General features: G+C 43.1%; 1 protein-coding gene across 2 annotated transcripts in view; it reads left to right on the top strand.

Annotated features, from left to right (window-relative positions):
* Positions 1–13564: 13564 nt before the first annotated feature.
* Positions 13565–15180, top strand: part of ELAVL4 (ELAV like RNA binding protein 4) — a 109126-nt gene continuing 107510 nt past the window's right edge. Inside the window, exon 1 of one of the 2 annotated variants that reach the window (XM_039485892.1) lies at positions 13565–13905. In XM_039485892.1, the coding sequence (XP_039341826.1) occupies positions 13888–13905 (18 nt within the window). In that variant the 5' untranslated portion in view covers positions 13565–13887. Of the gene's footprint in view, positions 13906–14235; positions 14352–15180 lie in introns of those variants that run through there. The other variant, XM_039485895.1, reaches the window with a different exon arrangement.

Below are 15180 nucleotides of genomic sequence, written 5' to 3'. Positions count from 1 at the left end.
CCTTTGTAGAGTGTCAATAAATTTTCTGGGCCTAAGAGCCAGATCCACAAAGGGACATAGGTGCCCAAGTCCCAGTTTTAGGTACCCCTGAGTATGTCTACACGGAGATAAAAAAAACCCATAACTGTCCTGGGTCAGCTGACTCAGGCTCATAGGGCTCCAGCTTCAGCGCTGAAAAATTGCTGTGTAGATGTTTGGGCGCAGGCTGGAGCCGAGCTGTGGGACCCTGCAAGAATGGAGGATCCCAGAGCTAGGCTGCAGCCCAAGCCCGAACATCTACACAGCAATTTTTATTCTCTCCCTCCCACACACATGCACCCAGCTTGAGTCAGCTGACCCGGGCCAGCTGTGGCCATGCCGTGGGGTTTTTATCCTTGCGTGGATGTACCCATAGTGATCCACAAAATGCCCATTTGGCTGCTGCCTAATCCTGAAGGCACTTAAACTCACTTGGCACCTAAATTTTCACTGTAACAGTTCTCTGAAAGCCTATATTGCTGCCTCTGAGAGTACATACTGCTCCCTCACTCTAACCATCTGGACACCTATCTCATCCCTATGGCCCAGCCTGATCTTCAAACCAGGAGAAGGCAGAGGGATTGATGCCAGTCTTCCCCATAGGGCCTAATCTAGTATGAATGCTCAAAGGAGAATGCTCTCCCTTATAACCTTTGGTCCAGTGGCTAAGATATTCACTTGAGATATAGAAGACCCCTGTTTAATTCCCCCCTTTGCATGATGAGGTAGCTTCTTGCCTATCATGCTGGCTTTTGTGGTTCCTATTCTTTGGTGTCTGTCTCTCCCCATTCAGTGTATAGGCAGTCTAGGCACTTAACTCAGACTTTGTGATCCCATTGTTGTTCCAGTGATTTTCTAGGCACCTAAAAGTTCCTAAGTGCCTTTGTGGAGCCAGGCAAAAATGTATAGGAGAACAGTGAAACTGACTATACACAAGGGGCAGACAAGTATACGTTTACAAAAATAGATTATTTTCTCTCTAGTCTTTCATTTATAATAAGCTTATATCTTACCTGTAACTACATAATTTTCAGACAGGAATGTAACTTTCTAGTGTTGCAAATGAAATGAAATTCCCAGATTAAGCAGAATTCTCTGGTTTTCCCTCTGATTTTATAAGAAGAAGTCATTGTAAATCTGTCAGCAAGACGTTAGGTGTGGGTGGATGTTTGGATTTCCGGCATATTGCAACACAGTTCTTGGCCACCGGCAAGAAATTCATTGAAATATCACATATGTGTTTTTTTAAAAATTAAATGAAACCTTTAGACTAGTCTCAGGATGGTTAATTCTAGATAATTAATCAACAACTTTTCTCCAGAATAAAACTAAGTGGGGCTATCTGAAAACACTTATTATAAAGATGCCCTGATGTTCCTCATGCCTGGAATAGTGGCTTATAGATGATATGAAGCTGTTCCGGGAGGAGTAAAATAAATCCTGCATAGTATGCTGAACAATAGGAGTTGGTGTCTAGAGTTCCTGGTATGAATCAGCCCATTGTTCCCTAACCTTAATATTTCTTTCCTGGTCTAGCTTTAACTCTATAGCTTTTATATTAGCTAACTAATATTACAAGTAAATCCTAATATCTTTTTACATTGCCTATGTTTTTCCATGTACAAACATCTGCCCAATACATCAGATTGCATATCGTTCTGTAATTTGTTAATTTTCTTTTATAATTTTATTTTCTGTTCATAAACTCATCTTTTTCCCAGTCATCTATGTCACCACCCCCACCCATTGTTGTTGCAATGTTCTTGTAGCTGTGTTGGTCCCAGCACATGAGAGAGACAAGGTGGGTGAGGTAATACCTTTCACTGGAAGTTACCTCATCCATCTCATCTCTTTACTAAAACAAGGGTCATTTTTCATGTACCTAAGGATGTAGATCTGACTCACAAGGCAAGCAAATGTGCAGATTCTAATTTGGGGTGAAAGAGACTATTCCAGTGTATATGATTTACAAGCAAACAATATATAGTTTATAATTTGGGGTGAAACTATGTGGCTCAGATTTCTTGGAGTTCTTTTTAGCTGGGTTAGGAGGGAGAGATTTATACATATGTAAACTATGAGAGATTCTTGCCTAGGTGATTAACAATACCCTCATTTAGCCATTTTAGTTTCTGTTCATGGGGAGGGGATTGCCCAACCTTGGCTGATTTGTGGGTCCTTAGACAAAGTGTCTCACATAATGTGAACCATTTTCTTATTGGTTTTATAGGTGGAGCCTATTTTGGGATAAAGAGAGGTGGATAGCTTTTCTATTTTTGTTTGTTTGTTTTATGGGCCAGAAGGAATTATTAGTTTTTAATCATTCAAGCCATATCTATTCCAAATATCCCTTGCACACCCCTAAAAATATACCTTTTTCCCTAGCATAGACTTGTCCTTTGGTGTTAGGCATCGTACTCCTATTGAAATTCAATAGAAATTCGATCCCAGTTGGCTCCTTTGAAACTCCTTCCACAGGACTGTGAGTTAAAACCAAAATTCTTACATCCTCCTCTGTAAATAATGATTCTGAAGTCAGAACTTAACTGACTGTGTTGATGGTGCATTGGGGAACTAAAATCCACCTTACTCTTCTATAGCAGCATGTGCTGTTTCATGGAGCAAAAAATTTAGTCATTAATGTAATCAGATATGAATCAACGACACCTAGAAAGATACAATTAAGAAAGTAGGTGCCATTTCCAAATAAACAAGCACTTTTATGATCCCAACTGCATGTTAACGGATATATATTTTTATTAAACAGAACCATTATACTGTATTGTACCAGAAACTTCCATCCTCATCATTGCAAAAACAAAAGATGTTAAACACATTTTGCTTATTTATAGACATTTCCATAGTGCTCATCACAATAGTTCAGTACTATAAATGCCACAAAGGTAACACTGTGATCTGTAATTGTAAAAGGCCAGTGGTCCTCAAGCTGTCTATGATCTCAGAGAACTTCCCTAGTTCCAGGCAGAGAGCAATAGCTCCTTTATGAACCAGGACTGAAAAATCTATAAGGAGATGACTCCTGTAGTGACAGGGTCAAATCACTAACCAAAAAAAAAAAAAAAATAAGGTGAGTGTCTTCCTCTTGGACTCTACTCACAATCTAGAGTGCTGAAGAAAAGCACAGACAACCTTTTATATTGTAGACTTTGCCAGCCTATCCCTCTACATGTCATAATGCATCTGAAGGTGTGAACTGATGCTGAGAAAAATAAAATAACATAACTTCCCAACCCTTGTATCTCAGAAGCAACATTGTGATCAGTGCCCTGTACACGCCACAGAACATTGGGACTGTATTCTGCAGCAAAACACCCTATCTTTCATGGCAATCCCTACATTCCTCAGCTACTTTAAAAGTACTCTATTGCCATGAAACACCCTTAATTCCCAGCTTTGCCACCCTCACACAAAAACACACATTTATGGTTCGTAGTTGAAAACACTCATTGATGAATTTTTCATCAATGATTATATTCAAGGATTTCTGTTTTCCCACTATGGTCTTCAGATAGCTGGGTCCACTCTCTGGCTCTTGGCTTCTGCAATGTTGTCTAAGCAGCCCAGCTCAGAACCTCCTTCTCCCCATGCAGTCCAAGAAGGAGATGGGGAAGCTTGTATCAAGCTTCAGAAGCTCATCTCTCCAGCAACCCAGGCCTTGGCTGCTGCGCTATTTTCTATGCATCCCATCGTGCTAGCCTATGTTTCTGGATTCCTCCCACTCCCACTGCATGGTTGCAGACTAAACTCCAGTTCTGGTTTCCTGACCACCCCACTGCCTGGCTCCATGGAACAACATAGGGAACATGCACTGTATTCCACTTAACTGTCCTTTGTAGGGAAAGCTAGAGAGGAAGATGCAGGCAGCTCCTGGTATGGCCAGGAGACAGAAAGCAAATGTCAGGAGCCTGGGGTAAGCAAAAAAAGCTGAATTACGTAGCTTCTTCAAAAAATGTGGAGTTCCACAGCTGCAGAATCATGGAGTCTGTGGGGCCTTGAATGCAATGAATGGGGCAGTGAACGCCTTTGAAGACTATTGTTTCAGGCTCTCTGCAGACTCAGACAAGCATCTCTGCTCAATCTGGATTTTTAAAATTCTCTCCACAGTCACGAGAGAGAAAAAAACTTAAAATTAAAAAAATTAAACCTGAGATTCTGGAGGGGCAACGGGTGAATTCTGCAACATTCTGCAGCTGCAGAATACCCAGGGCCCTAATTATGATGGGCTACACCAGCCTAGATGTCAATCACTAATGTGGAGACTGTCACAGAGGTATCAAAAGTGCTAATTTAATCTCAAACACAGGTCCTGTTAACTCTTAACCAAAAGTCTACAGTATCAAAGTTTACAAGATCTTCATTATATTCTGCCACCTTTCTCTTCTGAGATTCTAGACATTTTCCCCTTAGAAATTTTCCAGATCAGGCACCTTATCAAAGAGGAATTCTATCTTTTTTCTTTCATGATGTAGTTAAATCATCCATGTTTTAGCTGTGGTAGATCAATTGTCTTCTGCACTCAGCCATTTGTCAGTTCTTTGCTTCATCTAGTCATTCATCAATTGCATCTCCCTTTTTCTCCATAATTGAAATCTGGCCTACAAGTTCATACATGCTCCTTTGTCTATTGTAGCCCCAGTTCCAGCATATTTCCTGGACAATTTGCTGTGATGAAAAATCAGAAACAGAAGTATGTTCTGTCATATAACATTGTGAAGAAATATGAATTTAGAAATCTTTGGAGCCACCTCAGTAAAAACAGGATTTTAATGGGATAAAAATTAGGAATTTTGAAGCTGGTTTCCATTGCAACCTTAACTCTGCTCCCCTATGCAGGGTTGGCTCCAGGCCCCAGCACGCCAAGCGCGTGCTTGGGGCGGCATGCCACGAGGGGCGCTCTGCCGGTCGCCTGGAGGGCGGCAGGCGGCTCCGGTGGACCTCCCGCAAGCGTGCCTGCGGAGGGTTTGGTGGAGCCGCGTGACCAGCAGACCCTCCGCAGGCATGCCTGTGGGAGGCATGCCTGCGGGAGGTCCACCGGAGCCGTGGGACCGGCAGAGCGCCCCCCGCAGCATGCCACCGTGCTTGGGGTGGCGAAATGTCTAGAGCCGCCCCTGCCCCTATGAATATGTTGGAATGGAACCACACTTTCTCAGCATTATTCCTTCAGTAATACTGTGTAAATATGTTGGACTGTGCACTGTTTTATGTTTGTTACTCTTTTTCAGCAATGTTGAAATGCTGACATGTAGAATTTAGCATTATTCAAGTGATTTGATCATATGATAGAAGACCCTGTTGTAATGCACACACACAGACAAAATTAAGATTGTTGTGGGAAACTTGACTTTAAATTCTCTAACTTTTATGCAATTAAAATTTCTACCTTAATGTTATGTCAAAATAGGATTTTGTAACTATTCAAAATTTGTAATATAATTAAGCATCTAACCATAACTAGGAGTGCATTTCTGAGCAACTATAGTATGTCTTGGTGGTGTTAACAAGGTAAGGCCAAAGGCCAAGTGACTTCGAGCACCTGAGATATGCAATGATCTTCCCGAAGTGCACTAACATAAGCTGGTGTGTCAATAGGGAAAACAATTTGAATCTGTGCATTTACTGCTCACTAGAGATATAGATATTACATCATTAACAGCCAATCAGAAAGGTCTAGCTGTAAACAAATTTCTCATTAATGCATTAATCTAAATAATCTAGCTAAGTAATACTAACCAAGGTATGATGCATAATGAAGGAAAAACCTTTATCACGGGGGGAAATGGCCACACATGAGCTCCAGTTTGAGAAATAGCATCAGTAGACTGTTTCAGAAAAATTGCTGCAAACTGCCTGAATACACTTGAACCTGAAGAAAAAAATATAGTGACCTATCACGATCCAACTCTCTCAGCATCACATGCCCAGAAGCACCTGCCATGTTGGCTGCAACTAATGGTTAAAGTAGATTAAACCAGGAGGGAGGAGGAGCTCTCATTGCACCAGCCAAGGAAGAGTGGGAGCTGTGAAAAAATGCTGTTCATCCAGACAAGGGAGGGATTGGGGAGCTCCCCTCTGCTGTAACCTCTAATTGCAACATAAACCCACTGCATGTACCAAAGAGAACAAGCTGCGTTTAAGAGACTTACTAGGATCTCTTAATGTCAGAATTGCTTAAAGGAAGAGGTAACTGTGCTCCTGGGTGGAGATTGAACCTGTGACTTCTGGGCTTAAAATATGAGCATCTATTGCCTGAGCTAAAAGATCTGTTCCTGTTAGCCAAGGCTGTAGGAGGCTCATCAACCTCTACCAGTGGCCCAGCCATAACTAGTGAGGGATAGACCACCACATTGTATGGTGAATTACGAAGACCACCTTGACTTGGGTGAAATAAAATGGGGATCATTGAACTAGAGGCAGGGCCGTCCTTAGGCATATGCAGCATACGTAGGACACCAGAAAATTTGGGGCACCATTCTCTTCGCTGGCCGCAGCTGTAATCCTCTCTTCCCTGTCCCCTCCCTCACTTGCTCCTTAGCCAGCAGGCTGAGGGCTCCAGCCTCTGGCTCTGCTACCCTAGCCCCAGGGAGTCCAGAGCGGCGCGGCTGGTCACTGGCTGTGCGGTGGCCTGGCCCACTGCTGCCCAGAACGGAGTCTCTCCCTGGACCTTGCCTGCCCACGCCACTTGGTCTCTGGCAGGGGCTGGGCCAAGGCCAGAACAGGAAGATCAAAACTTCCATGCGAGTCAGTGGGGGTGGGGTGTGGGGGGGAGCCAGGCTGAACGAGAGAGGGAGGGAGGACTTAAGATGCCAATGCGCTCACTGTCTCTCAAACTTCCCTAACACACACACACATACACACTGTCTCTCTCACCCATAGACTGGCTCTCACAGCCACATACACTCTATTTCTCATGAGTCACAGTCTCACACAGACACACACACACAGGCTCTCTCACACACACATACACACACACACTCCATCGTGCATACACATACACATTTGTATTATTATTGTTGTTATTACTGCTTGGTACTTCCTGTCAAAATGATCATGGTGAGCCAGGAGTGGCGAGGAGCTTCAGGAGGGCTGTGGGCTCTGGCAAGATGCAGCCCCCATGTGACAGCGCGAAGCCTGCCACATGAGCCACTGCCACAGCGTCTGCTGCGTATGAAGCTCGGTGTGTGTCAGCAATGGGGGGAATTCTGGGAATCCACAGGCGGGGGTGGTGGCTGTGCCCCCTTGACACACTGGGGTCAGCAGCACTGGGTGAGGACCGCCTTCAGTGGAGCATAGGGGCACCAGTTTAACAATACTGCGTAGGGCCCCATAAATCCTAAGGACGGCCCTAACTAGAGGATAGATAATATAGATGCTTGGGTGGAGTGAATGCATCTGGAATAAGCACAAGATAAACTGAACAGAACTTGCAAAAAAATTTTGGAGGAACTCATAAAAGACTGAAGCAACCAACTTGGCGGTGAGTGGAGGTGACTTTCAATCTGGACACCAAAGATGATCCTCTTTATATAGAAGGGTGTTATAAAATTCCTGTGAAAATCAGAAGGACTGCCATTACATTCAGGGGCCAATGTTACAGTTTGAAAAGTGCAAGCAAGAATGGATCCCCAAAGTACCCAGAGTGGGGAAAATAATCAAGCACTGAGTTTCATAAGAAAATAAGAACGGCCACAGTGGGTCGGACCAAAAGTCTATGTAGACCAGTATCCTGTCTTCCAACAGTGGCCAGTGCCAGGTGCTCCAAGGGGAATGAACAGAACACAAGTAGTGTAACAATGTAACTGAGGACAGACCAGGGCCGCCCAGAGGATTCCGGGGGCCTGGGGTCTTTGGCAGCGGGGGGCCCCCGCTTCGGCGGTAATTCGGCGGTGGGGGGTCCTTCCGTTCCAGGACCCGCCGCCGAAGTGCCCCAAAGACCCACGGCAGGAGCCCCCACCGCTGAATTACCGCCGAAGCGGGACCTGCTGCCGAAGTGCAGCCGGATCTTCGGCGGTAATTTGGTGGCTGGGGGGCCCCGACACGGGTCTTCGGGGCACTTCGGCGGCGGGTCCCGGAACGGAAGGGCCCCCCGCTGCCAAATTACCGCCAAAGACCAGGCTGCACTTCGGCAGCGGGTCCCTCTTCGGCGGTAATTTGCCGGCGGGGGGGTCCTTCCGCCCTGGAGCGGAAGGACCCCCCACCGGCGAAGACCAGGAGCAGAAGCAGCTCCGGGGCCCCGGGCCCCGTGAGAGTTTTCCGGGGCCCCCGGAGCGAGTGAAGGACCCCGCTCCAGGGGCCCCGAAAAACTCTCGGGGGGCCCTATGGGGCCCGGGGCCTATTGCCCCCATCTCTGGGCGGTCCTGGGACAGACTGGCTCAAAATCATTTCAATTTCTTTGTGTGGCTGTGAGGACTGAGCTTTTAAGCTGTCCCTAATTAAGTACTGTTTGGTTTCAGCAGTATGCTAAGAGAGTTTTTCAGCTTGTCCTCCGTACATAGTGCACATTAAGTACTTATTTAACTTATATATATGAATATTGATTGAAAAGAGACTATATATGAAGTCTATGTGTAAATATGAACATGGCCAACCCATTCTAATATGCCATTATAGGCTCATGCACATCTATAGCTCACCAGAAGTGTAGAATATAGGTCAAAATCCTTAGCAGATAAATGCCTAATCCAAGATAAACATTCGTAAATCCAAAAATGAGATTAGGACTTTACCTTCAATATCCAATAAACTGTGTGAAAAAGCAACTGAATGACTCTTACTGACTCAGTAAAATATCTGTGCAGCATTTTGAAAATAGAGGGGAAAATAGTTATATGAAAAACAGAGATACAGTATTACTACTAGAAATCGGGCCAATCAGCACCCAGGAGCTGGATCCAGAATTTCCCAGTGTTCAATGGCTCTTGGATGTGCTGTTCCTAATTGCACAAATTTCTAAATGCTGCTTTTCCATTGGGATATTGTATATAATACAAATATTGAATATTTGCCTCAGAACGCTGAAGGACTGCTAAATGCTGGGTCCTCTAGATTTAAGACAAAACTATGAGAAAATTTCCTACTTTGTGAAATAAGTGTTTTATTTATCTTCTTATCACTCCTACTATTCTGAATCCGAGTAAACAAGCAGGACCCCTTAGGAATAAATCACTCAATGGGATCCACTCAGTTTATATTTCCTTGCTCTTGCTGACATCTGATAGTTGGCCAAATTATTATTAAATATTTGTATGGTGTTTTACAAAAATAAAAACACATAATGATAACTAAAACCAGCTATATGATAGCCAACCATTCTTATGGTCAGAGTTGGACAAAAAATGTGGGGAGGAAAATTGTGACATTTTGCCCCCTTTTTTGTTGAAATTTGAAATTAGAATTTTAGACAAAAATGCTCATGGCACATTGAAAAATTTGGACCAGCCCTAATCATGATACAAGTCCACCAACTAAAAAATGAGCTGCTGTCATGAAATCAAATGCTACATGCAGATAACATTTAGATGATTTTTCTTTGGTAAGAACAAATCTAAAACCAATCTTACCTTTAGATTTCATGTTTGTTTTAAATCTTTCCAGACCCAACAAATAGGTAAAATGCCATAAAAGAAAACCTCTGTGAGTAAAACTACACATAATTCTGAGTTCCACTAGTAAAATAGACCACTTGAGTTTCACACTCATAGTTCCTCTCTTTGTCCATTGGCTTCTGTGGGAGTTTGACTGTACTAAGAATTAAAGTTCACTACTGAAGTCCTCAAAATATTTGATGTGTGTATAGTTTATAGCGCACAGTTGCAAAGACAAGAATTGTTATGAGCTGCCAAACTTGCCTTAAACTTGTAGAATATTCTCTCTTTTTTGCTTAAAACACAGCCAAATAGGTTTTTTTAAGATTACATTTCCTATTCACACTATAATTGTGTGGTATGCATAAATGACATCATGATTTGGGGTATATTTTTAATATATAATTTGTTCATTGTGCTCTAATAGCACCATGAAATTTCAAACTCACTATCTAATCTTCCTGCTCTATCAGATGATGGTATCAGCAAAAATTCATACTTTACTATAAGGTTTCAACCGTGAGACAGGTAAGTTATTGGTAGTAAATCACACTGTTTTCATTCAGTCCAGATTTCTGATATCATATAGATGTTATTGTTCGATTGTTCAGCTTAGACAAAGAAATGGGGCAGACTGTGGGAGGAGTAACGCAAATTAAATGCTCAGGTAGAGACGAACGTATATAGACAAAGAAACACAGGTGCGTTTCGAATTCAGGTGCACAATGATCACCCAAATCCTTTGCTACTGAATTTGGACTTCATAGCATTTTCATTACCATTCAATACAGGACTTGTTTTCTGAAGGAGGAATGTAAGTTTTCACTCTATTTCTCATTTAAGAAGAGATTTGTGTTGTTGCTGTTTTTTGTTATATAAATAAGATACAAAGTCAGATTATAAGATTATGAGAGTAAATAAATCTTAAATAGTGAATTTCCAAACTGTTCACTAATAGTATTTAGTCAGAAAAAATATATTACTTAAAATTTGCATTTCTGTAATTGAACAACATTTATATTAGCATTTTTCTTTTCTATAATGTTAACATAATTTTGAGAAGAACTTGTTTTAGATAGTAAAGAATAATCTTCTAAGATTTTCAGTATGATATGTAATAAATTTAGTATGTAATACCATACAGATTTAAAATGATATGATCAACTGAATGCATTTCTCTGTAGAATGCTCCTTGGTTGTATGACACTGTCGACCTTTTATAAATTATTGACAGAAATAGTTTGCTGAAAACAGAATCAGTAAGAATTGTAAAGGACTAAACATAGTTTTGAGGTATTATGTGGTTTTTTAATGATTTTCAAGAGACCTTACAAATCCAGGGAAAACAATTAAATGTTGAACAATGCAAACTCAATATACTATCAATAAAAACGCTAAACGTGAGAGGACTTGAATGTAAACTGATTTTAGAAAAGCTGATGTCTAATGGGGTGATCCCTAATCATGTAATGGATTTGTGTCCTTCTTGTGGCTGTTATTTGAGGTTAGATTTCTCAATTTTTAAAAATATCAATCTCCCTTCAAAAGAAAGTTATAGAGGCTAAAGGTTGGGAAGGATTTCCATAATTCTGGCTGCCAAAATGCACAGAAAAAAAAATCAATGCATCCACAAGTATGGCCAAACAACTTCAGATCAGAAAGAAATATTTTAGTATGAATTCTCCGTATAGTTGTATAAGGTAGTTATAGCATAAAATATTGAAGTATATTGTAAAGGTCAAACTCACTGCCACAAAACAAACATATGCCTTAACTTGGGCTAAATTCTGCCCTGATAATCACACTTCACATATCCACAGGTTAGAATAATTTATGCATTACTGGGGATGCCACCCTGAACTATTCTTCCATTTTCTACAGAAAGTGTATCACAATTTCTCTCTGTCTGTGATGTCAAATCTCTAAAACAGGGAGGATTTTAACTGAACTAACAGACAGATTTAGCCAAACAAATAAACTGTTTCTATGCTAATATCTGAAATAGATGGATCTTAATCCAGTCTTCAGTAGTGAGTGTAATTCAGTGCCAACGTGATGTGGAATCGTGCATGTGTTCTAGCCTGCATGTATGCATAGTATATAGGGAACAATCTGGCTGTGATAACCCCTCCTACAACTACATTAATACACAAAGAACTGTGAAAATCAGAGCGTAATCAAGTGTATATTCCACCACCCTTATCACATGAGGAGATCAAACTACTATTTGCAGGTTACATGTGTAGATCTTCAAAAAGGTTGAGAAGCTAGGGCATTAAACACTCCTCACTTTGTCGTGGAAAGCATACTACAGCTCTACCCCGATATAACATGAATTTGGATATAATGCGGTAAAGCAGCGCTCCAGAGGGGCAGAGCTGCGCACTCCGGCTGATCAAAGCAAGTTCAATATAACGAGATTTCACCTATAATGCAGTAAGATTTTTTGGCTCCTGAGGACAGTGTTAAATCAGGGTAGAGGTGTATGTATGCCACATCATAAACTTTTAACTTTATGGAGACATTCTGTTTTAATATGAAGACTGGCAGGGGTTTTGTTGTTCTTTAATCAGGCTCCTTATGAACAAGTTACTAAACATGTACATCTTACTACACTTACTGCATTTGTGTACTGTGTATGCCATGTATAATGTCATTTCTGTCTGTTGAAATTGTAAGCCAAATTCAGCCTTGTTATAAGAACTGTTTTCAGTGGTGGTGTATCCTCTTAAATATGTGTTGAATTTACTCAGAGGGTAAGGATAAAAATGACTGCATGAAAAATATAAGGCAAAGCTTACATTTAAGGGAAAGCTTCCCACAATGTACTATTTGTATCATTAGATCATACATTTGTGTCACAGTGTCTCATCCTTTCCTTGAGCATTACTTGAAAACTGGCTTTTTAACCTACTCAAATGCTTCTTAGTAGATCCTTACAGCACATTAGGCACTAAATAAGGGACCTCTCTTCAAATACAGGTCAGAGAGAGAAAATATGATCCTATGCAGGGTATGGTTTTGTTGGTTTTTGTTTAGAAATTTTAAGGTACTTAGCACAGAATAGAAATACAATAGACACTCTGACTGTGGAGTATAGTAACATGGTGATCTGCCCTCTCAAGAGCCAATGGGCCTGGGACTTACCAGACTTTTTTAGTTGGGAATAGGGTCAGGTGATTCCTATAAAAGGCTGAGTGAGCTCAGTTGGAAGGGATGGTGGGAAGCAGCCTCCTGCGGCAAGCGGTAGAGCAAGGGGAAAGGCCTCTGGGTCCCCTGCAACCTTCTTTGGTTAGGATAGGAAAATAGCATTGTGTTAGAAGAATAAAACTGTGCCCTGAAGACAGGGCTTGAACAGTATGGTGTCAGCTCTTCTTTCGCTGTGGAGGGAGGCCAGTAGCTTGTGCACATGCTACAAACTCAGTGGACCCTGAGCAACGTCTGCATGTGTACATTTACCTGTTTTCAGTGCTAATGACTCTCCTGAATCAAGGGCAGTTACTCAACATTGATGTCCATTGGGGAAAATTCTCTTCAGCTGGTGTTCTGCCCTGACTCCACCTTCCCTGCTAACTGACCACCTTGCTCATATGAAATAAAACCATGATGATTTTATATATATATATATATATATATATATATCTGCCACAACTCTGAGAAATCATCCCCAGGGAGTCCTCCTGGTAAACATTTTCTCAGCATTTCTGCCTCCCCCCTTCAGGAGGGGCCCACACCTGCCTCCAGGGTTTTGTTTTCTCATCTTCCCTCAACTGACTGTTGGGTTGGAGGCGATTCCCTCACACACACTCGTGCAAAGCACCAGGAGCGGCTAGGAAACCAGCTCTATGCTGGAGGGGTGGAGTGGGAAGGGGAGTGCGTTGCCCTTGGGAAGGCCGCACTGTTAGCAGAGCTGATTGGTGTGTGGCGAGGGGAGAGTTCCCGGGTCACGCTCCCCCCTCCCCCCCCCGTGACACCCAGAGACTGGGCTCTCTCCGCCCCGCCCCAGGCAGGTGCTGGAACCTCGCGCCGCGGCTGGCCGCGCTCATTCGCCCTCCCCGGCTCCACGTGCTCTCTGCGAACGTTCTCCGGCGTTCCACGTTCCCTCGCTCCCCCGCCGAACGCCCCCAGCGCGGCGCGTGACGCCTCGCTGCTCCGGAGCCTCGCGTCGCTGTCGGCCGCCGAGCCACGTGCGCCCTTGGGCCGCTCTGTCGCCTTCGAGAGCCACCCCCGACCCTGCCTCCCGCCCGTTCACGGCCACCTCCCCAAAATGCGTCTTAAAACCCAGGTAACGCCCCTCCCCCTCCGGCTCTACGGGCGGCCCGTGGCGCGAGCACCCCCCAACCCAGTCCGCGCTGGGTGGGGAGGAAGGGGGGCATCTGTATTGATCGACTAGCGCCCTCCCACGCAGATACTGGGGTGGGAGGATTTAAAAAAATGTATTTATTTGGGGGGAGAATATGTGGTTTGAAAGCCTGTGCAGATGGAACCTCCCCCCTTTTTCACCCACCCCCCATCTTACAGCTGGCCTCCCACCTCTGCAGGAATCCTTCTTGTGACTTTAAAAAATAGTTTCTTCTTAAACCCCCCCCCCCCCCGCGGCGTTCATGCCCCTTTCTGGAAGAGACAGGACAAAGGGAGGGGAGGGGAAACGAGCAAAAGGGCTACAACAGGTGCTGTCCTCTTATGCCTGCAGAGACGTGTTTGCCAGATCACTGATGAGCTTAAAAAAAAGTAAAGGGAACATTTAATTTCATTGATGGAGCCTCTGTGTTACTTCTTTTTTCTTGCCCCACCATGTTTTGTAATAGCCCGCTTGTTCCAAGAATGTATGTGGAAGAGAATTTTGCTGATGTGACAGGATGGTGATCTCAACCCCCAGACCCAGCCATTACCCCTTTTCCATCACTCAGGAATATCAGTTCAACCTGTTTTATTAATTTAGACTCCGATCTTATAAACTCTTACACAGGAATAATTCCTGTGTGCTAAAGTTCTTCAAGTTAAGCCCATTCATGCTTGTTTGGAGGATTCAGATTTGTCTCCAGTCCTCTCTGTTAAGTCTGAAAGGTTATTTTCAATGGGAAGATTTTTCTTGTAACTTTGCGTTTAAGTTTAAGGGGGACAAGGTGAATAAGGTAATACCTTTTATTGCACCAACTTCTGTTGATGAAAGAGACAAACTTTTGAGTTTCACAGAGCTTTTCTTCAGGTTTGGGTTCCACCCCAGCCAGGATCTGGGCACACTGCTATTCACTTACTGACTATGGAAACTTTGAGTAGAGCTACACATGATGGCAGAATTCATGTCTGATATCTTACCAAGGAGCACGCATTTCTTATTCCAGGGTTTGTTCATTAAGTTGGTCAGTCCTTAACCACAGCTCCTGCTGATTTCATGGGAGTTCAGTTCTTTTGTATATTTTACTCTGAGGCTTTATTAAGGGTTCTGCTTTATCTTTCTATATTATATGGAAGACCACATAATGTTTCAGACAGGGGTTCTCAAACTGTGGGTCAGGATCCCCAAGTGGGTCGCAACCCCATTTTAATGGGGCTGCCA

The sequence above is a fragment of the Mauremys reevesii genome, linkage group 8, assembly GCF_016161935.1.
Source record: "Mauremys reevesii isolate NIE-2019 linkage group 8, ASM1616193v1, whole genome shotgun sequence".
Classification (NCBI taxonomy): domain Eukaryota; kingdom Metazoa; phylum Chordata; order Testudines; family Geoemydidae; genus Mauremys; species Mauremys reevesii.
The sequence above is the reverse complement of the archived record's forward strand: the minus strand, read 5'-3'. Positions and strand labels throughout refer to the sequence as shown.